Genomic DNA, 26272 nt, shown 5'->3' with positions numbered 1-26272 from the left:
TCTTTCTTTCTTTCTTTCTTCTTCCTTTGTTGTGTTTTTGCTTCTCTTCCATTTTCTCTCTTCTCTCTCTGCTCCTCCTCTTCCTCCTTTCTTTTCATCTTTTTTGTCCTCCTCCTTTCCCTCAGTCTCAGACTTTTCTCCCTCCTCCTGTCCCTCTTTGTCCTCCTCTTCCACTCCTCTTTTCTGTCTCCTTCAGTTCCTCCTCTTATTCCTCAGTTTCTCCCTCCTCTTCTCCTCTTCCCTGTCTTCTGCTCTTTGTTTTTGCTCCTCATCTTCCTTTTTCCTCCTCTTTCTCTCCTTCTCTTTTTTCCTCTCCATTCTCTGTCCCCCCCTGCTTTATTTCCTTTTCCTTATTGTTTTCCTACTTTTCTGTCCTCCTCTTTCTCTGTCTCCTTTTGTTATTTGTTATCTTTCTCATTATCTCTCCCTCTCTTCCTCTGCTCCTCTCCTCCTTTCCTCTCTTTTTTCTCTCCTCCTCCTCTCCTTCCTTCTTCTCCTCTCCTCTGTCTTGCCCTCTCTCTCTCTCTCCTCCTCCTTCTCCTCTCCCTCAATTTCTCCTCCCCTTCCTCTCCTCCACATCACTGACTCTGTCCTACATCACTCTACCTTCCCTGAGGATACACCCCCACTCTCTCTCTCTCTCTCTCTCTCTCTCTCTCTCTCTCTCTCTCTCTCTCTCTCTCTCTCTCTGTCTCTCTCTCTCGTTTCCGATGAGTCATGTGACCAACCTCTCTCGCCCCCACCCCCCTCTCCCTGGAGACCAATCACACCCCCACAGAGGAGAGCTTAACACACACACACACAGCAAACACATCATCATCACCGCTCTGTCAGCGTGGAGCGAGAGAGCGAGCGAGAGGAGGAAAACCACAGAACGAGGGAGAGAGGAGTCGCGGTAAGCGCCTGAGAGGAGGTCAAGAGGGAGAGGAATATATTCTAGCAGCAGCAGAAGAAGAAAGAGGAGGAGGAGGAAGAGGAGGAGGCGGAGGAGGAGGGGTCAGTGGAGAGGAGGTTCTCCCTGAATGAAGGAAGAGCTCTGGGAGTCGTTTCCTCCCCGCCGCGATGGAGCGACGCGAGGAATGAGGGCGGATGGTGAGAGCAGGGAGCAGCAGCAGCAGTGGTGGAGGAGAGGATGGAGGTGGAGGCGGTGGAGGAGGAGGTGCGGGGGGATGTGCCGGGCGGCACGGGAGGAGCCGGCAGCGATCCCGGAGGAGGCGGCGGCTGTCGGCCAACTGCCCCGGCGCCGACAAGATGTCCCCCGGCAGCGGGGGCTCCAAGAAGCTGGAGTGCTTCTCGCCCATGCTGTGCCACTGCAAGGTGGCCTGCACCAACAGCACCATCTCCCTCATGTTCGGCTGCAAGGTGGGTGCACACGGCCGCACACCGCCCGGGGGAGGGAGACGCTCGCCAAACGCTCGCCAGGCTGTCACATGGGGGAGGGGGCGTGTGTGAGCTCACGGCGTCCCGGCTCGTCTGTTTATAAAACTGTAATTAAATAGAAACTGAGGGGCAGAGGTCGACTCGAGGGGAAGTTTCTCTTCCATCCTACCGTGACGAGTGGTTAACCTTCGTGCACGTTTAATCGCTTGAAAAATGTTGTGAAAGAGCGAAAAACTTACTCGGAGACTGCGCTTTCAGGATCTTATTTTGTGCAAAACTCGGATGAAGTCTGGTTACAAACAGATATGAACGAAAAGCAGCAAAATCCTTTTTATATGATTTCATTATTTTGATATATTTTCCTGTGGATAAACTCTAATCTGCGGATTTTAAGCATGAGTTTGACTTGAAGAAAAGTTAAAATGCAAAAAAAGACGGAACTTTATCTGATTATTCACTGACAAATACTGTAACGACTCATTAACCTTTCTGCACGATCAATTGTTTGAAAAATTATGTTAAAGAGCGAAAAAACTTCCTCAGAGTCGGCGTCTTTCAGGAGCTTATTCTGTGCAAAACTCTCATGAAGCCTCATGAAGAAAAGCAGCAAAATCCTGTTTGAGTTTTGCTTAAAAATCTAGATATTTTCCTCTATTCTAAATCTAAGGTACAGATTTTGAGCACGATTGAAGTTAAAATGCAAAAAAGATTTTGATTACTCAGTTACAAATACTGTAACGACTCATTGACCTTTCTGCACGATCAATCGTTTGAAAAATGTTGTGAAAGAGCGAAAAACAAGCTAATTTTATGCAAAACTCTAATGAAGTCTGGTTACGATCAGATTTGAAGAAAAGCAGCAAAATCTTGAATTATATTCATATATTTGACACCGAGGAATAAAAAAGCAGCAAATCCCTAAAAAGCTTGTTTGTTTATAAAACTGTAATTAAGTAAAAACTGAAGTACAGAGTTCCACTCGAGGGGGAAGTTTCTCTTTCATCGTACTGTGACGACTGGTTAACCTTTCTGCACGATCAGTCGTTTGAAAAATGTCGTGAAAGGCCGTGAAAAACGTCCTCCGAGTCAGCGCTTTCAGAAGCTTATTCTGTGCAAAACTCTAATGAAGTCTGGTTACTATCAGATAAGAAGAAAAGCAGTAAAAAGTAGTAAAAATCTAGATATTTTAAGTCTAAACTGCAGATTTTGAGTTGGTAAATTAGTAGCTTATTTTGTCTCAAATGAAGTCTGGTTATGATCAGATTTGAAGAAAAGCAGCAAAATCCTTGAATTATTATTATTCAAATTATTGAATTATTTTCATATATTTTTCCGTAAATCCATTTCTCTATAAGCTCTAATCTGCAGATATTGACTCAAAGAAAAGTTAAAATGCAAAAAAATACTGAACTGATTATCACAGTAAATAATCATTTCAGGACTGATTAAACTTTCTGCAAGATTAATCATTTGAAAAATTACGTTAAAGAGCGAAAAATTTACCCACAAGTTGGCGTCTTTTAGTAGCTCATTTTGTGCAGAACTCTAATGAAGTTTGGTTACGATCACATATGAAAGAAAACAACAAAATCCTGAATTATTTTAGACATTTGACTCGAGGAATAAAAAAGCAGCAAATCCTTAAAAAACTGACTCCACAGATGAGTCAGTTATTGAATTATTTTCATATATTTTATCATTAATATTTTGAAGATGAAAACATGACAAACGATTGCGTCTAGTTTTCCACGTCCTGTTTGAGTTAAACAGTGATTCTTAGGTTTATTATTATTTACATTTTGTTCTTGTAGTTTTTCTGTAATTTCTCAGTAATAATAAAAACTTTTTTCTCGTTCAGTTGGACATCAGACGATCAGACGTGATGATTTTAGCAGATTGAAAATGTCATAATTTAGTATAAACAGAAGCATCAAGATTGTTTTCGTTCAACCAAAACACCACAAACACTGTTTTGGCAAATTTAAAGTTAGAAGATGTCTTACTTTACATGCAGCATTTCCACCAACACACCAAATATCATGCAGCCTACACTTCCCATGATGCACCCTGATGGCTGGGTTGATACTCAACTATCCCCGATTCTGCTTTTCTTTACATCTTTAGGTGTTATTTGGTGGTTATTTTTAATCCTAAAATTGAGTCATCAGAGGCTTTTTTATTGTCCATATGGAGAAAAAATGTTGCCTACATGTTGTCCTACACTTCCCATGATGCATCTTGGTGGCTGGTGTTTAGTGAGACTGCAGAACATTTTTACTGAAGATAAAATAAAGTTTTGTCTCTTCAAATCCTGAAAATACCTGAAAAAAATATGAAATTAATCAGATTACTGAATTGATTCTGATTGTTTTTTCTGTATTTAACTTTATTTTTTGTACAATCTGTGATTTTAGCCATTTAGACATAAAATTAAGGGCTATTATGGTAAGATTTGAAGCTTTAAAACCAGCGTCCTGCTCTGAAAAGCCATTTTACTAAATAAGCCAGGCTTTTATTTTGATAGTCAGACTCATTTGGGTTCATTTGGTTCCATGTGACGCTGAGAATGAGTCAGACTCACTGAGAGGAGCTGCAGCAGAAACATTCACAAAGAAACACTGTGTATATTCTGCTGCTTCGAAGAGATCTTGTAACTGAAACATAACAAGTCAAACTGGTGTCAGAGCAGAGATGAGACCTGTGTGGGTGAGACAGAGAATCCCTGCAGGGCAGTGAACGCACCACAGAGACAAGAGACACAAACAAGCCCTGAAAACGACGAAATGTAAAACCAGATTCTGCTGCGCCTGTCAGACGACAGCTGAGGGGAAAAGCCCCGTTAGTGTTTACTGTTTGACCGATAGGACGCCTGCGCCGCTCGTCATCTCTGCTCCAGCGAGCCGGCCAATGGGAGGCTGCGGTGGCAGCAGCGATGAGGCGTTATTGGCTGGCGGGGGGGAGCGTCGGTGGCAGGCTGGCAGGCACGTGCATGTGTGGTCAACATGTGCTCAGCTGGGAAACACCGAGACGCTCACACGAGATCTGAGGAGAGAAACAGACACACAATAATATCAGATTAAATACAGAACAGAGAGAGAAACACTCAACTAGCTGACATTCAACCAAAATAAGATGTTTCAGGAGTTTTAAAAAAATAATCTTTTTACATTCTCCTCTCTGTGTCCTCGAGTTTCACTGCAATATATAAAATCTATATAAATCTATAAGTCCTGCAGCTCTATGGAATCAGCACAATCAGAACAACTCAAACATGTCTTAGTGCAGAATAACACCGTGAGAATGACAGAAATCAGAAACAAGTTGAATTTCTCTGATATATTATTTGTTTTCTCTACATATTGTACATTGAGGTATTGTCATGTTTGCAGCCTCTCCTGTCCTCTCCTCTCTGCTCTGTGTAAACAGCCTCTCCTGTCCTCTCCTCTCTGCTCTGTGTAAACAGCCTCTCCTGTCCTCTCCTCTCTGCTCTGTGTAAACAGCCTCTCCTGTCCTCTCCTCTCTGCTCTGTGTAAACAGATTTTCAGGTAATATTTGTCACGTGACCGTTGGTCTCAGCAGAATCAATCATGTCTTCACAGTGTCTCTGAGGAGTAGTTTTTAATGTTTTTAACAGGACCTGCACGCATGGACAATAAAGAGATTCTGACTCAAAAATCAACATTTAACACAAGATTTGGTCACTTTTTATAACGGAAACTTTAGTAACAGATGATGTGTTCAAGGACTGTCGGAAAGTTCAAACTCTAACTGTATAGCCTGTTTTTACAGTTTCTTTCAAATGTTGGCTTTTTGGCAATTTCTTAAAAAACAACAATTTATGTTTCCAACCCGCTGGCTTGATTGTGACTGAAAGCATTTTTTGCAGCTGATATATAAAGATGGAAGAAATCAAAAAATCTAAACTGAAAAAAAGAGACATTCGTCAAATTCTGGGTTCACAGAAATGCTCATTCAGCGGAAATATTAAATTTGGGGAAGCTATAAAAAAATCTAAGCTCCGTTTTGGTCACTTTTTTTAGCGGAAACTTTCGTAACAGATGATGTGTTCAAGGACCGTCAGAAAGTTCAAACTCTGACGATAATGTCTGTTTTTTACAGTTTCTGTCTTCTAAGGAAAAGGACTTGATAATTGTTGTTTACATGCATGTTGTTTACATGCATGTTTGTTTACATAAGCCATAAACATTTTCGCCAGTTGCGCTGCTTCTGTCCCTCTCCTGTTGCTCAGCATGTTCTCTGTGGGAGGCGCGGCTCACACACGCAGTGTGGACGCTTATTTTAAACATACCAGCATGCTAACTGTAGACAAAGTGTCCGCCTCTTGATGTAAACAAACCGCCGTGCTAACTGTACACAAAGTGTCCGCCGCTGATCGTAAATTGAACGGCTTCGCCAACTGTACTGTGTCCGGTGCTTGTTGTAAACAAACGGAGGTCGCTAAGTGAACACATCCTGCTGCAGCACATACACACTGTACTGCTACAGAGCTAACGGTTAGCCTGTTAGCACTGACTGTCCTGCCTCTTAAAGGAGCCACGCCTCTCTTATAGCGGACGCATTACAACGCAGACTTTTTGTGCTATTTCAGTCATACTGCAAATGTTTGACAGGCAGTAGGAATTGCCGAAAAAATCTCCGTAACAGCTGTTTATATATTATTTATAATATGTAATAATATAATATTTATCTCAGTGCAATTTCTGTTAACAGAGCCAGAGAGTCTTTTTTATTTGTTTTGATAGTCGTTTATTTATGTTTTATTTATCTAGGATGTTTGAATATTTATTTTCCACATTTCAATTCCAATGTTTAATATTCTTGAGATTTAAAAATTCATTACTTAATACTAATACTAATACTATCGTTTATCGTGATAGTTTCTGGGAAAATATATTGTCCTAAAAAATGTGTTATGGTGACAGGCCGATTTATTATCACCTCTCAGGAGCCTCCTCTACCCTCTGATTGACCCTCCCAGCTGACCCTTTGCCTCCTGGCTCTGATTGGTCGGAGTGATGTGATGGGGTTGGTGATGGTGTTGAGCCCCGTGTTGACCTCTGACCCTTGGGGCCCAGATGCTGCCTCCTGGCTCAGCGTGTGATTGGTGTCTGTCGTTAATCTGCTGGATCTTAAAGTCGCTGAGCGACGTTTGTCCGGATGTAAACGGCGTCTGTTTCTCGGCTCTGTGGTGTTCCATCAACGCCACCAGTCTTAATTAAGCCTCATTGATCCGCTGCATCGACCCTCGCACCACAGCGATCAATGGATTGTGCCGGAAGTTATCAGTGGTGGAGCCGTGAAGAGTTTAGTGAGCAGCTGCTCCACATGAACTCGCTACGCACTCACAGTACGTTTATATTCATCTGGACTGACCCAGGATCTGATCTGAAACCTCCAACTGTCTAAAGTAAAACTACACACTGTTCTATATTACATATATCAGAATATTGAGGTTGACACCAGTTTTAGAGGAGAAATATTCACCAATAATCAATATAGTGACTGTACATTTCTGAGCTGGGATGGAAATAAATAGTTTTATGTTCCAGTTTTGCTGAAGTGACTCAACAGAGCGCAGTTCTCCAGAACAAATATAATATTTAGCATTATTATACAGTAAATGTACATGTGTCACTTTGTCAACCAATTCTAGAAATAAAAACAGAAAATAAAGAATAAATTAATATAAATTGTGAATTAAACGTCAGTACTGTATGTTTGGTATTAGTAAAAAAATTAATGCTAAAATTAAAACTAACATCAGCATCTGTTCAGTGTCAGTCAGCTGCAGACATTTAAATAAAAAAATAAAACAAATGTTTAGCTAAATTATCATCAGTGTTTGATTAACAGTATCAGTCAATTACAATGAAATAAATATATCACTGCTTATGTCCAGCTGATGTCAGTTGTTGACTCTTTTAATAATGCATTTTTTTAAACAGAAAATCCAAAAAAAACGGTGTATGTTCAGTGTCAGTCCACTGTAAAAATTGAAATAAAAATAAATCAAATTAAAAATATTTAGCTGAATTATCATCAGTGTTTGATTAACAGTATCAGTCAATTGCAATACAATAAATAGCTAAAAATAAATAAATAAACATCACTACTAATGTCCAGTATTTGTCAGTTGCTGACTATAAAATTAATTAATTTATAAAAGCTAAATAAACATCAATGCATGTTGAAAAACAGTCAACTGCTGATCATTTAAATAAAAACATTAAAAAATATATTTTGCTAGGTAAACATCAGTTTTGTATGTTGATCAGCCATTTAATGCCCATTTTAATAAAGGATAAATAAATAATAAAAACTAGCCCAATCTACATCAGGACAGTGTGCTCAGTGTCAGTTTATTGCTGTAAATTTAAATAAAGAATAAATAAAAGAAAAATCTGTTGCACGATATTTTGAAAATACTATAAAAAATATATATTTAGCTAAATAAGCCTCAGGACTTTATGCTCAGTGTTGACAATTTGAATAAGGAATTAATAAAAAAAAAATCTAAAACAACACTACTATATGTCATCAAGTGCTGAATATTTAAAGAGACTAAAAACAAATTAGCTCAATAAACCTCAGTATTGTATGTTCATTATCAATAATTACTGCACATTTAAATAAAAATGTAAATATTTATCTACCTAAACAGTAGTGCATGTTCAGTGTCAGTCAACTGTAGACATTTAAATAAAGAATATATAAAATGAATTAGCTAAATAAACCTCATTATTGTTGGTTCATTATCAATAGAAAATGCATATTTAAATAAAAATCTAAATAATTATCTAAAAAAAACATTAGTATGTGTTCTGAATGAGTCAACAGCTGACCATTTAAATAAATAGTGCATAATAAAATAAATCTCTGTTACCCCTTTTTAAATCACCCAGACATCACTTCCTGTCCTGTAAAAAATATTTATTATAAATGATAAATGAGCTCAGTTTGTGTTGTCAGTCAGAAGATAAAATCCCACACTGTCGTCTTTACAGCAGAAATAATTTATTCTGTGATGAACAAGCACTTTACACACACACACACACACACACACACACACACACACACACACAGAGGTGATCGATGATTCACTTTATCCTCTTTAGTGTTTGAATCAGGTGAAATAACTCAAACTGAGGCTCAGATTCACAGATCCTGTAGGCGGACTGTAGTGGATCTGAGCCTTCAGACCGCCAGGACCAGAATACTGTGTGTGTGTGTGTGTGTGTGTGTGGGCGGTCTGCAGTCTCTTCTGTATTGTGCTATAAGCGGCTTCTCTATCCGCCCATACGTGGTCTATGAGAGAGTCTTGGCTCTCTCACTGTCTCAGCTGCTGTGTGAATCTGATAATGTGGCTTGAGTTCTGTCGTCTTTATGAAGGTAGTAATATCTAATCTAAACATTAGCAGAAATATATAGAGACTGTATCCCAAATCGGACACATCTGCAGTGCTGCACTTTCTGGTGTTTTCGCGGTCATTTTGAATAAGATCGCTACCACCAGTGTAGGTATAATTGATTTATACATATTTAACAATCTATGTGTGAAATTTCATTGATGTACATGGAGATTTACACGTCTAATTACAATATGAAAGTAAATCTAATGAGAGAAAGCAGTAAGAACGCTCGGGCGACACTCAGGCAACTATCTTAAAAGAACATCTGTATTTTTACTGTACTATATTTTATTGTTAAGGACAGAAGTACAGTCCGACAAGGACCAAAAGTCATATCCCGATATATTTAGGCTGAATATTGAATTACAATATATATCCTGATATTTTTATCGCATCGTGAGAGCAAATGTTCAGTCAAAGTCAAAGCCAAATCTGACATGTCACAAGTAGTTTTATTGAAACCGTTTATTTCAGTGAACATAACCTTTTTTATTTAAATCAAAGCTCCATAAAGTGAACATTTAAATAAAAATATCCTATGAAATAAAATATTTATATTAGAAAAGAATAACTAACATTACAAAAGAACTAAATATGACGAACTCTACTAAGGGCAGCATTTATATATAAAGGAAAACATTTTTGAACTATATCGATATATGCAATATGGTCTAGTTCCATATCGCATTAAAAAATATATCGATTTTGTTTTTTAATATCGATATATCGCCCATCCCTACTAAAAAGTACATCTGTATCTTTACTGTACTGTATTTTATTGTGAAGGACAGAAGTATGGTCCGGGTGTTTGATGATAACGGTGATTTTTATTTGGATTACCCAGAAACATCCAATTTCCCCCGATAAACTAAGCAGCCCCAAATGTTTCACAGCGAGGAGATAAAAGTGTACGATTTAGGATACAGTTAGCGCACGGCTAATTCACCAGCGTTAGAAGTCAGATTCTAGTTTCACACCTTTTAATTAATTGGAAGCATGATGTAATAATTTATAGTAGTAGTTAATGTGAGACTAGATTCTTATCCGAACGGTGTCTGATTTGGGATACAGTTTCGTTATATTTTAATTGACCGTTCGCAAAAGCTCCGCCCCCTTAGTTACTGTTGCTATGTCCGTCAAGCTTCCAGTGTTGTAGTCAAGATCACCTAAACCGAGACCAAGTCAATACCAAGACCACAGTGTATTGAGACCGAGACAAGACCAAGACTTTGAGGGGTTGAGACCGAGACAAGACCAAGACCAATCCCAGCCATCTCAGTTAGCGTTGCTTGGCAGAATTTACAAGTTACGCTGTGTTTTCTTTTTTTTGTAGTTGTGCACAAAAAATCTTTGTGCTTCAGGTGACTAAATTTTATTACATACAAGTTGGCTGACATCTTTTCACGGTTGATCTTCATGATATTAAGTTGGAGTGGGCTCTTCCTCTTGTTTTTGAGTTCGGAAAAGGGTAAAAATCGCTCCCTCTGAACTCTGAGGTACCTGCTGTCAGACCAGTTCACCTTTTTACTCAGAGCTCAAAGCTTGACGGAGCTTCTTCTCTTAGTAACGGTTGCTAAGGTATGATTGGACGAGGGGTGTTAGGGGGAGGAACTTGGCAAACGGATTATTGATTATTTTCACTGATTCAAGATATTGGATGGGAATTATCATTTTTGTTGCATAAGTGTCCTTTTTGATATTGAAAAAATATATGGTCTAATATAAAATTATTAGACCACCCTTTTTCTTCAGTTTCTTGCTCTTTTTAATGGCTGGTACAACTGAAGGTACATTTGTTTGGACAAATATTATGGTAACGACAAAAACAGCTGATAAGAGTTTAATTTAAGAGCTGATATCTCAACATTTTCTACGGTTTTCTTGATAATAACCAAAATCATTATCAAGAAAACCATGGAAAATGTCAAGATATCAGCTCTTACAAAATGAGCAAGAAACTGAAGAAAACAAGGGTGGTCTAATATTTTTTCCATGACTGTATAATCTGTAGTCCAGTCTGAACTGTTCGGATTCTACCAGCAGGTGTTTGCACATGAGTCCGTTTGAATTAAAACGAGTCAGTCCAGAATTTGTGTGTTCAGTCTAACTGAAGATGTTTGCTAAACATTATTGTTGATGAAGAATGGTACAAATAATTTCTTAATTGTTTTTACAGAAAATTACTGTATTGTGATCAGGGTTGGGCACCTTTTGGGTACATTTAAACCAATTCCAGTACCTTTCTCTCTCTCTGTGGACTAACAAAGCTGTAAATTCAACCTGCCTGTCAGTCCGTCACCAGGGCAAAGTGCGCTTTTTGACATTTGAGTGAGTTATAATTTGATAATAAGAAAATTTCCATAAACGTTTTATTATCCTGAGACAACAGTGAGACTGTGGAGGGATCTTACACCTCTCCTTCATCATGTGTTCCTCTTCATCACATCCCTGAATCATCCAGAAACCCTCCTCCTCCTCTCTCCTCCTCCCCCTCCTCTTCATCCTCCTCTCCCTCCTCCTCTCTTCCTCCTCTCTTCCTCTCCTCCTCCTCTCTCCTCTTCATCCTCCTCTCCCTCCTCCTCTCTTCCTCTCCTCTCTCTCTCTCTCTTTCTTCTCCTCTTTTCTCTCTCTTCCTCTTCCTCCTCCTCTCTCCCCTCCTATTCCTCCTCCTCATCTTCCTCCATCTCCTCCTTCTCTCTCTTTCTCTCACTCTGTTCCTCTCTCTATCTCTCTCTCTTCTTCCTCATCTCTCTCTCCTCCTCCTCCTCTGTCTCTTTCTCTTCCTCTTCCTCCCCTTTTCTCATCCTCCTTCATCCTCCTCTCTCTCTTTCTCTCTCTGTATTTCTCTCTCTCCTTCTCTCTACTGTCTCCTCTGTCTCTCTCTCCTCCACTCTCTCTTTCTCTCTCTCTCTTTCTCCTCCTCCTCCTCATCCCCTCTCTTCCTTCTCCTCCTCTCTCTCTCACTCTCTCTCTCTATCTATCTGAACATCCTGCTACATCCGCTCCGTGCTGATGCTCCTATTTATAGCAGATTTTAGCAGCTAGGAGTCGGCGCTGTGCCTCCTCCTCCTCCTCCTCCTCCTCGTTTCTGTGATTGCTGTCGAGGAGGAGGAGGAGGAGTAGGAGGCTGACTGTGCCGTCCACGTTTCCACAGTGAATGGGCTCTGTGATGCTCTGTGATGCGTTCACAGGACGATCCCACGGTCGTTCACATCGCCGTCTCTTTTAAATGTTAATGTGACAGCTCTCAGACCTGTAACGCTTCCTGCCCTCTGTCGGCCATCCTGGGCTTCAGCCTTGTTGTTGTCGTGACAACTCTCCGCCTGCAGCCTCCTGATGCTCCTCCATCTGCTCATGTGTGTTTCTGCACACCAACAACAGTTTCCTTCAAGTCTGCAGCAGATCTGAGAGAGCAGCTGCAGATAAATAAAGAATCCAATAAATAGAAATAAATCAGATAAATGCATCACTTAGACCTGTCACCATAACAATAGTCTGCATGACAAAACTATTTATTATTTATTATTTTACAGGTTTTTTCTTGAGCAGACGCCATAAAAAAATTAATTATTATTATTATTAGAAATATTACCATATAAATGTTTCCATATAAATGTTTCAATGCCAACAAATGTTACCAATGAAGAGAAATGTAATATCTATTAGGATATTTTAATATATTATTTATATTTTAATATTAAGGGGGGGGTTTGTACCTTCAAATGGGAATATTTATTGCTTTTTGAATGGATGCACATAAAGGAAAGGATTTAGAGATATTTACTGTATTATTTTACAGGGTTTTTCCTTTGCCAATGCCATAAAAAATAAATTATTGTTTTTTAAATATTTACCATAAAATAAATGTTTAAATTTGTAAATTAATATAATGGGACATTTTCATGTTTTTTTTGTTGTTGTTTTTTTTACTTACAAAGATAAATAAAATATCTTATAGGAGGATATTTTAATATATTATTTATATTTTAATAATATTTTTTTTCACATTCAAATGGGAATATTTATTGGTTTTTGAATGGGTGCACTATAAAAAGTAGAATTTTAGAGATATTTAATGTTTAATTTTACAGGGTTTTTATTGTTTTTGGTGCAAATGCCATAAAAAACAAAAAAAATTAATTAAAATAACGTGAAATTTACATTTTTTCACTTTATAACTTAATTGCTTAATGTTCTTGAATGGTATGAAACTTTCTTGTTTTTTTACAGTTACACTTTTAATTAAACAAAATAAATCGTAAAAAAGTGAAAATTCTGGCAACAAAAACTGCCAAACACAAACACTTGCCATCATATTGAAGAAAAATTATCCGTAAAATAACTTTTTTTTTTTTAACTGTTGTAAAAAAAAGTTGCAGTTTTTGTTTCCTATCCTCTCTCGCGCACTCTTGCTCTCTCTCGCTCACTCTCTTGCTCTCTCCTTCACTCTCTCTCACTCATCCTCTCCCTCGCTTTCTTGCTCTCCCTCTCTCGCTCTCTCTCGCTTGCTCTCTCGTTTTCTCGCTCTCTTGCTCTCTCCCTCTCTCTCTCGCTCGCTCTCTTTCTCAGTCTCTCTCATGCTCTCAATTCAATTCAGTTCAGTTCAATTGGCTTTATTGGCATGACGTAACACTGTACATATTGCCAAAGCAAGCGTCAGAAAAAAAAAGATAACAGTAAGGAAAGCAATATTTACAATCATTGAATTACAATCAATTGATCATTCATACAATCTAACCGTCCCAGCAAAGAAGAAGAAAGAAAAAAAATAAAAACAAAGCAACCAACAGCTGTGGGTCTCTCGCTGTCTCAGTGTGTGACAGGCAGAAACATAGAGTGCTGCTAGTCTACAGCTCTGTGACTCTTCCCCGAGGAGGAACGTCAGTTTTTGACCATCTGACCATTTAAAAAAAAATATTTGACAGATTAAAATTTTTGGAAATATGTTTCTCTAATTAGTTTATATTTTTTACATTTGGTGAGGAAGTGTGCTCTCCCTCTCGCTCTCTCTCTCTCTCCTTCTCTCCGTAAACCAACATATTTATGTCATTGATTACGTCTTTCAAACCCTTCAGAGTGTTCCAGTGGACAGTTTAACTCCTTGAGTTAATAATCAGAATAATCTGCCATCCTGTTTTTAATCTGCAGCTTCTGTTCTTAACATTAATGTAATCCTGCAGTAATTAAATTCAGATTCCTGGTAGATAATTACTGCAGATGGCTTCAGACTCCTCTACGACCTGACAGTAATCTCACGTTCCTACTGAACCATCAAATGAAACAGAGACACCTTCAATGACAGCATCAGGAGATCATTTAAGTTGCGCCGGTTTGATCTGACAGTTTGTTTTTGTTTCTGTTCCAGAAGTACAGGCACAACGATGAGGACTCGTCCCCCCAGGACCAGAGCTCCCCCCAGCTGACGGAGGAGGCAGGGGGGCCGGAGCTGGTCCAGGTAGCAGAGAAGAACCTTTCCCAGATCGAGAACGTGCACGGATACGTCACCCATGCCCACATCTCGCCCATGAAGGTAGGACGCTGAGCCAGACCTCGCTCGCTCTCTCGCTCGCTCTCTCGCTCGCTTTCGCTCTCTCTCTCGCTCTCTCTCTTGTGCCCTCTCTCGCTCTCAATTCAATTCAATTGGCTTCATTGGCATGATGTAACACTGTACATATTGCCAAAGCAAGCGTCAGAAAAAAAAGATAACAGTAAGGAAAGCAATATTTACAATAAATTATTATAATTCTATCATTCATTTTAAAGGAATTAAGAAAAGAAAAACCAATAACAATAAAAGAAAGCAATATTTACAGTCATTGAATTACAATCAATTGATCATTCATACAATCTAACCGTCCCAGCAAAGAAGAAGAAAGACAAAATAAAAACAAAACAAACAGCTGTGTGTCACTCACTGTCTCTCAGTGTGTGACAGGCAGAAACATAGACTGCTGCTCTCTCTCGCTCTCTCTCACTTTGTCTCTCTCTCTCGTTTTCTCTCTCACTCTCCTGCTCTCACTCTCTCTCGCTGTCTCTGTCTCTCTCTCTGTGTCTCGCTTCTGTTCGCTCTGTGTCTCTCTCTCCCGTCTTGCTCTCTTTCTTGCTGTCTCCTCTCTCTTATTCTCTCTCTCTTGCGCTCTCTCTCCCCCTCTCTCTCTCTCTCTCTCCTGCTCTCTCGCTCTCCTGCTCTCTCGCTCCCTCTCTCTTCTCTCTCTCTCTCACTCTCTCTTGCCCTCGCTCTCTTGTCTCTCACTCTTGCTTTCTCTCGCTCTTGCTCTCTCTCTCTGTCTCTCTCTCGCTCACTCTCTCTCTCTCCCGTCTTGCTCTTTTTTGCTGTCTCCTCTCTCTCTTATTCTCTCTCTTGCGCTCTCTCTCCCTCTCTCTCTCTCTCTCACCTGTTCTCCTGCTCTCTCGCTCCCTCTCTCTCTCTCTCTTGCCCTTGCTCTCTTGTCTCTCACTCTTGCTCTCTCTCTCTCTCTGTCTCTCTCACGTTCGCTCTCTCTTGCTCTCTCTTGTTCTCGCTCGCTCTTTCCGTCTCTCTGTTTATCTGTTCATCCACTTTACTGGCACTGAGGTTCATCATAAACAGAGTTGACATGAAAAGTAGAAAATTGTCTCATTTTAATATTAAATACATAAAGTACATAATTTAAGATTCTGAATTGTATTCAGATGACTCATCTCATAAAAACAAACATTGTCACGATTACTAATTGTGTTAGACAATTTATGTTATTATGATAAAATATATTATTGCAATTTTTAATTCAGTTTATGCCACTGAAATGATAATATGATAGGATTATAATGAGAGTACACATTGTAAAATCAACTTTAAAGAAAAATAATCTGCCAGCAAAAGTTCCCACACTATCAAAAAACGGTTAAAAAAAAAGAAAGTTATTTTACAGATAATTTCTTTAAAAATACAGATAATAAACAGTAAATATCTCTATTAAAAATATAATTAGAATAACTTCTGATAAGTTCTTTTTTACTTTAACATTACAGTGAATTTTTACTGTAACAGAAAATTTTCTTAATTTTGTTTTCAGCAATAAGCGATAAATATTTTTGTAATTTTACATAGTAGATAGAATAAATAATACTGTAAAACGTTTTTACAGATTTCAACGATCATTATATGGTTATTTTATGTAATAAAAGAAAGTTACATGTTTTATGGCGTTTACACTTTTTATGCATTACTGATATTAAATAATTTACGTGATAATAAATTAATCCTGAAGGCAAAAGCAGAATAAATACATTTAATCTAGTAACTGCCAATTGAGTTCTTATTTCTACATTCTTAATGCAATATCTTGACAATAATGGAATAATATTTCTGAATTAGTTTTTTTAATTAATTAATTAATTAATATAAATAAAATAATAAAGGAAAAACAACAGAAAATAAATAACTTTTTGCTGACTTTTCACTGCTTTCTGAGCATTTTCTTACTTTTGGACGAGTCTTAACTTCAGTTTTAACGTCAAGAGACTCAATAAGAAACACACTAACACCAGCATGTTGTGTCTGATTACCTGTATGCATTAAATGTTATTTATTTGGGCTTATTTTTGGAAGTTTTTATGTGTGTATGATGCCATAAATCTGCACAACACAAAGAAAAGTGAAGCCAGTAAAGTTGTTCTGCCTGTTTCCCCTTTCACTGTCTCTGTTCATCTGTTTCTATAGATTTACCATCTGACACACACACACACACACACACACACACACACACACACACACACACAGTCAGATGGAGGATGTTGTGTGTCTGTGTTGCTATATGTGGTGTTTTTGAAGCTCTGAGGCTCAAACCTGCTCATCATACCTGTCCCCATCTCACACACACACACACACACACACACACACACACACACACACCAACACACACTCACACACACACACACACACACACACAATGAGTCAGGTTGCTGTTGAACCCTCTTAAACCCAAAACGTCCCTAAAACAAAATGTGAACACAGAATAATTGGTAATAAAGTGATGAAATCATCAGATAAATGTGACTTTTAAAGGCTCTGTTTAACTACCCTTTCACTATTCTATGTGACAAAATAAAGAAAATCATGATTTTTTAGCAACTTAAAACTTTATAAAGTCAGAACTCCCTCTCAGTGAATTGTTCTTTGAACTCATCAGGAAGAGTTGTGATTGTTTCTGCACCTCACGATGTGATTCAGATTCAGAGGGAACAGTTCAAGATTATCATTTATTTTCTTTCACTTTTTGACTTCTTGCTTCTTTTCACCCTCTGGTGGGTTTGTAAAGAATGTTATATATATATATATATTTTTTTTTTATCATTATTTTTTTTTTTAATATATATATGTGTGTGTGTGTGTGTGTGTGTGTGTGTGTGTGTATGATCCATGTGAGGTTTGTTAAACAGACACTTGACTTTCGTTCACTTGAATCAGTTTGTCTGAACGCATTAGTTGCTTTGTGGGAAATGTAGGATTCTTTCTGGAGTTTGAGACTAAAAGTCCCTGAACTTTATTAAAGTTGATAATAAATTGTCGTTAAGCAAAATTAGTTATTTCAGGATTTCACTTCATGCTTTTGGAACCTGTGATGAACATTTGTTTCGTTTTTTGTTTCAAAACCAACTAGAAATTTTATAAATTAGGTACAAAATGAAAACAAAATAGTTGTATTAAAGGTTCTGTGAGATCTGATGATTCACAGCGGTCTGAACATTTTCATGCTGCTGTGGTCATGGTAACGGAGGACATGAGGTCACATAACCACGCCTGATGTGTTCAGACCGCGCCGGTACCACCGGTGGCGCTCTGCTGCCCCCCTGTGGCTCACATGACTAATACCTCTATTAAACATTTAATAAAACAACCATTTTAAAAAAATATTTATATTCTTCTACTTTTATTTTGAATTGATTGTACATATTTTTTGTGGTATTTATTGTTATTGTTATTATTATTTTCTATGGAACATTTTTTAATCTTGATTATAATATATATCTGTTTAAAAATTATAGTATATTGTTCATATTTATATAGTGTTTTCCTCATATTTTTTTCATTTTGTACACCTTGGTGCATAAATATGCAAAGTGTTAAAATTTAGTATAAAAATTATTAAAAAGAAAAATAGTATAAAATTATTTGTTTTGAAATAATATATGTTGTACATAACTTCTAGTATTTTTTGCATTTTTATATTTTTCAGACATTTCATTTTAAAAATGTTTCATACATATTTATCTTATATACTTTTTAATTTTCCCTATAAAACATTTTTAAAAATAATAAAGTGCTTTAAAAGTTGAAAAGTTGCTATAAAATATGTAAAAAGTTGCTATAAAATATGTAAAAAAATGTAAACATTTGATTAGTGTTTTCTACAGCTCTTTAATTTAAAACAGCTTCATTATAAACATTTTTAAAGTTAAAGTTTAACTTATTATATTCTACAGCTCTTTCTTTAAAGAAAGATGTTTGTCCACATTTCATGTAATTTTAAGGATTTTTTTAAATTGACCTTCGTAAACCTCTTTCATATCAAAATTATATATATTAAACACATTTTTCATAGCATGTTAAATATTTTTATTTTACATTTTTCGACTTTTTTCATTTTGTGCAGAAATGTGCAAAAGTTCACAATATTTAATGATTTATTTTACAAAAATGTTATTTTTTTGAATATCCTGTTGTAAAAAACAATAAAATAATCCAACTCCCTTCTCCACACGGACCATAAAATATATTTTTAAATATTTCCTCTCATATTTGTGAAGTCTTAAATGTATTTGTTATATCAGAAAACCAAAATAACTTTAAAACGTACACACTGCATGTCAGCAGTCTGCTCCACCTGTCAATCACCCGAAGGCCTATGTGAAAAGGTTTGAGCAGGGGGTGGGACCAGAGGCACAAGCCGTCCAATAGCAGCCTCCGTCTCTCTCCGTCTGTCTGTGTCACATCCCATCAGGGTCCAAGTGTCTCCTCCTCCGTCCTCCTACTCCTGTCCTTCTGTCTGTCTCTTCTTTCTGTCCCTTTATTTCTTTAAAAGATTTTCCCTTTCTGTTATTTTATAAATATGGATCTGGCCTCTTTTTGTGTGCTGAATAATTCTGAGGATATTCTCTGTTTCTCTTCATTTTCAGACTCAAACCAACACTGAATGAATCTAAATTCAAATATAAAAACATAAAAAACACAAAAAACAGACATTAACGAGGTGTACAGTCTTTACATGACGTTAGATTATATCTTATTTGTTTATTTTATTTTGTAATGTGTAGATCTGTTCACCCTCTGAAGCCCACAACCTGCTGCTGGGTTTGAAAATTAAAGTTTCTTTTAAAATAAATGCCAAAATCGCACAGTTGATCTTAGTTTCTTAGAGGACAGGAGAGGCTGTTTACACAGAGCAGAGAGGAGAGGAGCGGCTGTTTACACAGAGCAGAGAGGAGAGGACAGGAGAGGCTGTTTACACAGAGCAGAGAGGAGAGGACAGGAGAGGCTGTTTACACAGAGCAGAGAGGAGAGGACAGGAGAGGCTGGAAACATGACAATACTTCAATATGTGGAGAAAACTGGTTTTACTACTTTCAGAACACTTGGAAAAGTGATTATATATAAATTATATATTGTTCTAATTTAAAAATAATAATAATCAGAGAATGTGATTTCTGTCATTCTAACTGTGTTATTCTGCACTAAGACATGTTTGAGTTGTTCTGATTGTGCTGATTCCATAGAGCTGCAGGACTTATGGATTTATATAGATTGTATAAACTGCAGTGAGACACGAGGACACGACATGACACGAGGAGGATGTAAAAAGCTTAAAGGCCCTGAAACGTCTCTTTGGGGTTCAGAGGTTACCTCAGCTGTAGGAGAACTTTTATAATCCCTGCTTATGTTTCAGAGCAGAGTTCAGAGTTTTCAGAGGTGTGTTCTGGATATACACATGGATGAAAATATCTGGTAATAAGAGCAGACTTGATGTAAATGAGAGTAGAACATGTTCATAGATGAGATGTTATTGCAGTTGATGTAGTGAAAAAAAATAAACGGGAAGGAAGAATCTTTAAAAACATGAGAAGAAGTTTAGACCTCCAGCCTGTTGGTTTGAGCCTGAAAATGGGAACAAAAAAAACAAAAAAACCCAGTTTGTTACATATTTATTGCAGAATATTCTACCAGAACTTCCTGTCCTCTCTCTCTCTCTCTCTCTCTCTCTCTCTCTCTCTCTCTCTCTCTCTCTCTTTCTCTTTCTCTTTCTCTCTCTCTCTCTCTCTCTCTCTCTCTCTCTCTATGGATGACCTGTCTCCTGTATTTTGACCCTCGCGAGCCTCCGTCTGTCCTCCTCCTCCTTGTATTCATAGGTAGCGACTCTGGAGTGCATCTTTGACGGACAGCACCTCCCGGAGCTCCCCTCCCCGTCCTCCACCCTCTATTCCCGCGGCGAGGACAGCCCCCTCCCCTCCTGCTCCTCCAACCCCTACCCCCCGATCCAGGTAAACAAACCCTGCCTGGATAAACAACAATATAACACACAGTTATGCTGTTTACATTAGGGCTGCTTCTCCTTTTTAATGTTTTCAAGTGCCCAGAGTCCAGTGTGACGTTTTATCTGAACAATAATCAGGAAAATCATTATTAGACATAAGTTTATTCGCAGGAGTTTATTCTAATGTGTTTATTCTAACAAGTTTATTTGCAGGAGTTATTCTCACGTATGACAAAGCATCAAATTCTCATATTTAAGGAGCATGAAACCCCCAAATGTTTGACTTTTTAGCTTTGAAAAAAAAAACCTTAAATAATTATTTGATTATTAAAATAATTGCCACTTGAAATTCAGAAGCTAGACTACATTGTAAAAAAAAATTGTTTAAAAAATTAGTTAGTTTTCAAACGCGTACCATCAAATAACTGCAACTTATTTTACAGATATTTTTTTTTAAATACAGTAAATATACTTTAAAAGTCTGTAGAATTTATTATTTTATAATGTATGTGTTTCTGTTGAAAAACTAAAAAAAACTTCCCTTTACGATGATGGTAAGTTAAAAAAAATATATATTTTATTTACATTATATTTAAAGTTTTACTTTAAGAGCACAGAAAGTTACCTTCATTTTACATTCAGCAATATGTGTATTTATTTTTTCTACTTTTTTAACATAGAATTCACTGTAATTTAACATTGAAGACCATTAAGCAATTAAATAATAATGTAAAATAATCTATAATATCCCATTATATAAATTTACAGATTTCGACTTTTATTATATGGTTAATATTTGCAATAAAAGTTTTTTTTTTAAGTAATTTTACTTTATTTTGGCAACTGCACCCTGTAAAATAATCAGTTGATTTCAGGGAAATAATGTTGATATATAATTTTTTTTTTTTAAATCAGTTAATCAGCTGATTGTCGCAGCTTTTGTTGTCAGAAAAGTTTATTTTTCTGAAGATAAAGACTCAGATGAAACAGTTTCACAGGCCTGGTGTTTCCCAGCCCTCAGTCCGTCTTAAAGGCTTCAGGTTGTTTTCTGCTCTACTAGATGTGTCGATGATGAATATTTAGCTGCTCTGGAGCAGATAAATAACAAGTACAGCTCACACTTTATTTTCTTTGTGTTGTTATTTAGCTGTTTCCTGCTCATGCTAAGCTAAGCTGCCACACTTACACAACAGTGTTTTTCATGTTTTGATCTCACCGTTTGACAAGAAAGCAAATTATCACATTTCTCAAATGTTTTCTCGTCGGGGTTGTCTGTCATATTGACATTCAGCAGGTGTCTCCGGTAATGAAAACCATTTATAAAAGTGGTTAAAGGATGATTTTTATCTTGTTGGTTGAGTTTGTTGTTGTTGTGATAGAAAGTCGACTAAAGGCAGAAAAGGAACTTTACCTGCCTGTCAGTCCGTCACCAGGGCATAGTGCACTCCGTATGTGTCTCAGAGGAGATTTTTGTGTGTTTCATCATATTGCAGCGAGTGTTTTCTGTGTGTTGGGTTTTTAAAAAGTGTAAGCAGACTTCAGACTCTGTGGACTCTCTGTGTGCTGTTTGTCTGATGGTCTGTCTGGTTTCTGCTGTGAACCATCAAACCAACTCTGGTGGACCAAAGAAGAACTTTGCTCCTCTAAATGGGGGTCTGGGTTCTCAGAGTTGGTTCTCTGCAGAATGCACGCACACACGCACACACACACACACACACAAACACACACACACACACAAAGTGTCAACAAGGATTTAAAACTCACCAACATCTCATTAAAGTGAAGTTATTGAGAAGACAATTTACACATTCAAGTGAATAAAATCAAAACGTTTGCAAGAAAAAAACAAATTCACGAGGAAAAAAGCCCTCAAATTCACAAGGAAAAAAACCCTCAAATTTATGACAAAAACATTTCAAATTACGAGAAAAATGGCAGATTTACAAGAGAAAAAACTACAAACCTACAAGAAAAAAGTTGCAAAGTTATAAGAATAAAAATCAAAAATTTGTTAGAAAAAAATCTCAAATTTACAAGAAAAAAAAAAATCCAAATTTACGAGACTAAGTTACAAGTTCATGAGAAAAAAAATCTCAAATTTACAAAAAAAAAATCAAATTTATGAGAAAAAATCTTAAATTTATGAGAAAAGAGTTAAAAAGGTACAAGAAATCACAAATTTATTTGAAAAATGTTACAAATCCACGAGAAAAAAAACCCCACGAGTAAAATAAACAAACAAATTTATAAGAAAAGTGACAGATTTATGTGTAAAAGTAACAAATGAGAGAGAACTGGATGTTTTTTTACTTTCAGAACACCGTCATGCTCAGTGAAGAACTTTAAATATAACATTTATAACATATTTATAGTAATATATTTGTTCTTATCTACGGTTTTACTTGTTCTGTCATCATCAAACACAAACTGGATTTTGAAGCAGAACTTTAGAGGAAAGCTGACGGTAGGAAACGTTGAAAAGTTTCACACATTGTGAAACGGCCGGTTGGATTTTAGAAAATCTGAGCTGAGCAGTGACCTCCTGCTCACAGTGACCCTCCTTCAACTCCCGTCTCCGCCCCCGTCCTCCTCCCTGCCCCCGTCATGACGTCGGTAGTCAGATCTGCGTCTCCTCCTCCTGCAGTAGCGATGAATGGATCCTCACATCCCACAGAGACACTGACGGCTGGAGGACGCACTGTACACTCCTCCTTTATTATTCCTCCTCTACCTCTGCCTCTCCCTCTCCTCAGCACCATGGCAACACAGGAGATGAATGCCCACAAAGAAAATCTTGACGGAGGAGGAGGAGGAGAGAGAAGAGGAGGAGGGAGAAGAAGAAGAGGGGGAGGAGGAAGAGGAGGAAGAGGAAGAGAGAAGAGGAGGTGGAGAAAGAAGAGGTGGAGGGAGAAGAATAGGAGGAGAGAGTAGAGGAGGAGGAGGTGGAGAGAGAGGAGGTGGAGAGAGAAGAGGAGAGAGTAGAGGAGGAAGAGGAGGGGGAGGAAGAGGAGAGAGACGAGAGAAGGGGAGGTGGAGAAAGAAGAGGTGGAGGGAGAAGAATAGGAGGAGAGAGTAGAGGAGGAGGAGGTGGAGAGAGAAGAGGAGAGAGTAGAGGAGGAAGAGGAGGGGGAGGAAGAGGAGAGAGATGAGAGAAGAGGAGGTGGAGAGAGAGGAGGGGGAGGAAAGAGAAGAGGAGGAGAGAGACGAGAGAAGAGGAGGAGAGAGACGAGAGAAGAGGTGGAGAGAGAATAGGAGGATGGAGAAGAATAGGAGGAGAGAGAGAAAAGAGAGAAGAGGAAAAGAGAGAAGAGGAGGAGGAGGAGAAGAGGAGAAGGAGAGAGCGGAGATGACAGAAGAGGAGGAGAGAAGACGAGGAGAGAGTCGCAGAGGGGTGAGTCGAGGAAGAAGAGGAGAGAGAAGAGGAACTGGAGAGAGAAGAGGAGGAGAGAGAGAGTAGGGGAGGAGAGAGAGAGTGGAGGAGGAGAGAGAAGAGAAGAGGGTTCGTCCCAACACAAACGTTTACCGGCAATCCGATGTAGATTTATCACCGGGACAAAGGGGACTTGGAGGCCATGAAATGACTCGTCACTAATGCTCCTTCTCCTCCATCGTCTCATCTCGGTTATATTTCATCTTGGCTGCAGCAAAGCATGCTGGGAGGACGGGCCAGATCTATTTATAGCCAGCAGACTTCCAGACTGACTGTCCTGGAATTTCAAGGAAGATCATGGAAGATTAAGGTTGAATATTCCAGGCAGGAATATCAGGTGTTGTTTGACAGTTTTAAAACAACACAATCCACAACATTTATTAGATTGTTCCCAGTCAGACTTCAATAAAAAAATGGAAGCTTTAAATAAAAAAAAAATTGCTGTTAAAATTATAAAAATTTAGCTGTGTAAAAAATGTAGCTATAAAATAAGCTAAGATGCCTTAAAAAAAATGCAGATGTAAAAAACTTAAACGCTGTGAAAAAACTAAAAATTAAAAACCTTAGACACTGTAAAAAAAAAAAAAAGGTGTCCAAAAAAAAAAACTTTTTAAAAGACCACGCTGTAAAAAGTTGTAGCAGTAAAAGATTTTTGGGAAAAAGCTGTAAAAAAAATTGTAGCTGTAAATTACTTTTTAAAAAGCTGTAAAACATTTTTTATTAAGCTTGGACGTTGGAAAAAAATAGCTGCAAAATAAAAAAGCTTAGATGCTGTAAAAAGATAAAAAGCTGAGATGCTGTAAAAATGCAGATTTAAAGTTTAAAATAAAGCTTAGAAGCTGTTAAAATAAAAGTAGCTGTACATTTTTATTTTTTTAACCTAGACACTGAAAACGTTTTTAAAAACCATGTTGTAAAAAATGTAGAAAAAAAGCTCAATAGCTCAAACGACACAATCCACAACATTTATAAGATTGTTCCCAGAAACCAATACCAGGAAAATGTTTTTTCATAATAAACGTCAGTTCTAGAAAACTACAGAAGCTCTTGAAGTGAAAGGGAATTTGTAGTTATTTTCATAGAAGAGGTTGACATATCATTCACAGTGTACAACATTAAATAGACAACATTTATGTTCCAGAAAGATGTTTATTCTAAATAAACAAGTAAAAGCAAATAAAAGCACATCTATGGAGTATAGAGGTACACAGACTCTAATCTAAGATTATCTACAGTGTAGGCTTACAAAATAGGGGAAAGATGTGTGTGTGTGTGTGTATGTGTGTGTGTGTGTGTGTGTGTGTGTGTGTGTGTGTGTGTGTGTGTGTGTGTGTGTGTGACAAGATAGTGATTGGCGGTAATTGGCCTTTGCTTGTTCAAAGCCAATTGAAAGTATATTGTATGAAAATCATTGTGTGATCAAATCAAAGAAGTCAGTAAAGTTAGTTTTCATGTATGACTGACTGTCTGTATAAAGCAAGATTAACATATAACTTTAAATGATGTAGCTACACGAATATCACAACAATAATACTTAAACACACATGTAAATTAAATCATTGATTACAGGTCAGATCCTTTGTACTTAAAGTCCTTGCTGATTTTCTTATCTAAGCCCAGTTACATTACATAGAAATTGATGTTTATATAGCCAGACTAGCCCTCTAGCATCTCTACTTTGAGACTAAAATGCTCAATTCTGCTTCTGCAACGTTTTTTTTCTGCAGCATGTTCTGACTCTGGCTGCTCACAGTCTACCGGCAGTGTTGGTGTGTGTGTGTGTGTGTGTGTGTGTGTGTGTGTGAGAGAGAGAGAGAGTGTGTGTGTGTGTGAGAGTGTGAGAGAGTGTTGCTTGCTGCTTTGCTTCTCCAGTTCTCGCTTTCTGCAAGATTATTTATTTTTACGCCTTATCCCCCCTCATGTCATTCAGCCACACACATCCACTGATTTTATGGTCAATAGACGAGCTGCTGCGGGTCTCTGACGGCTCCGCTGTCCCCCGGCTCGTAGCCAGATCACCGGCGTTACAGCAGCGAGCGGTAGCGGGGCTAGTTGGTAGATTAGGCTTTGGCCAAATCCTGTCGGAAGCAAGGCTAAAACATCCTTTTTGGATGAGAGTGTAAAGTCAAACGTTGTTCTTTTAAAATCAACTTTTGCTCTAAACTATTTAAAACGCCGTCTACAGCTAAAGAGTGTTTCGCGTCTGCAGCAGCCATGTTGGATCCGTAAGAAAACTACAAAACTACAAGCTTCCGCCTGCCGAGTAGTACGGGTCATCGTCTTACCGTCCCTCCCCGTTCTGTGATTGGTTCCCTAAAACAGGGCTAAGAAACGACCCTGGTTGCCAGACTGGATGGAGGTTCGAAATGAAATTCAAGCGTGCAAGGCAGTCTGGGTATACCCAGGCTAGCAGAAATGCAGTTGTAAAAAAAATAATCTTAGAACACTGTAAAAAATGTAACCTTAAAATTAAAAAGCTTAGAATGCTGTAAGAAATTAAACAGTAAAATGAAAAAAATTTA

General features: G+C 37.8%; 1 protein-coding gene across 12 annotated transcripts in view; it reads left to right on the top strand.

Annotated features, from left to right (window-relative positions):
* Positions 1 to 26272, top strand: part of dlg1b (discs large MAGUK scaffold protein 1b) — a 156884-nt gene that overhangs the window by 68576 nt on the left and 62036 nt on the right. For 8 of the 12 annotated variants that reach the window (XM_059344347.1, XM_059344346.1, XM_059344344.1 and 5 more), the window contains one exon: positions 14176 to 14340. In XM_059344347.1, coding sequence (XP_059200330.1) covers positions 14176 to 14340 — 165 coding nt within the window. Of the gene's footprint in view, positions 1 to 14175; positions 14341 to 20195; positions 20328 to 26272 lie in introns of all 12 variants that reach the window. The other 4 variants (XM_059344337.1, XM_059344348.1, XM_059344341.1 and 1 more) reach the window with 1 other exon arrangement.

Source organism: Centropristis striata, chromosome 11 (assembly GCF_030273125.1).
Source record: "Centropristis striata isolate RG_2023a ecotype Rhode Island chromosome 11, C.striata_1.0, whole genome shotgun sequence".
NCBI lineage: Eukaryota > Metazoa > Chordata > Actinopteri > Perciformes > Serranidae > Centropristis > Centropristis striata.
Note: the sequence above shows the minus strand (reverse complement) of the source record. Positions and strands in the feature narration are given on the sequence as shown.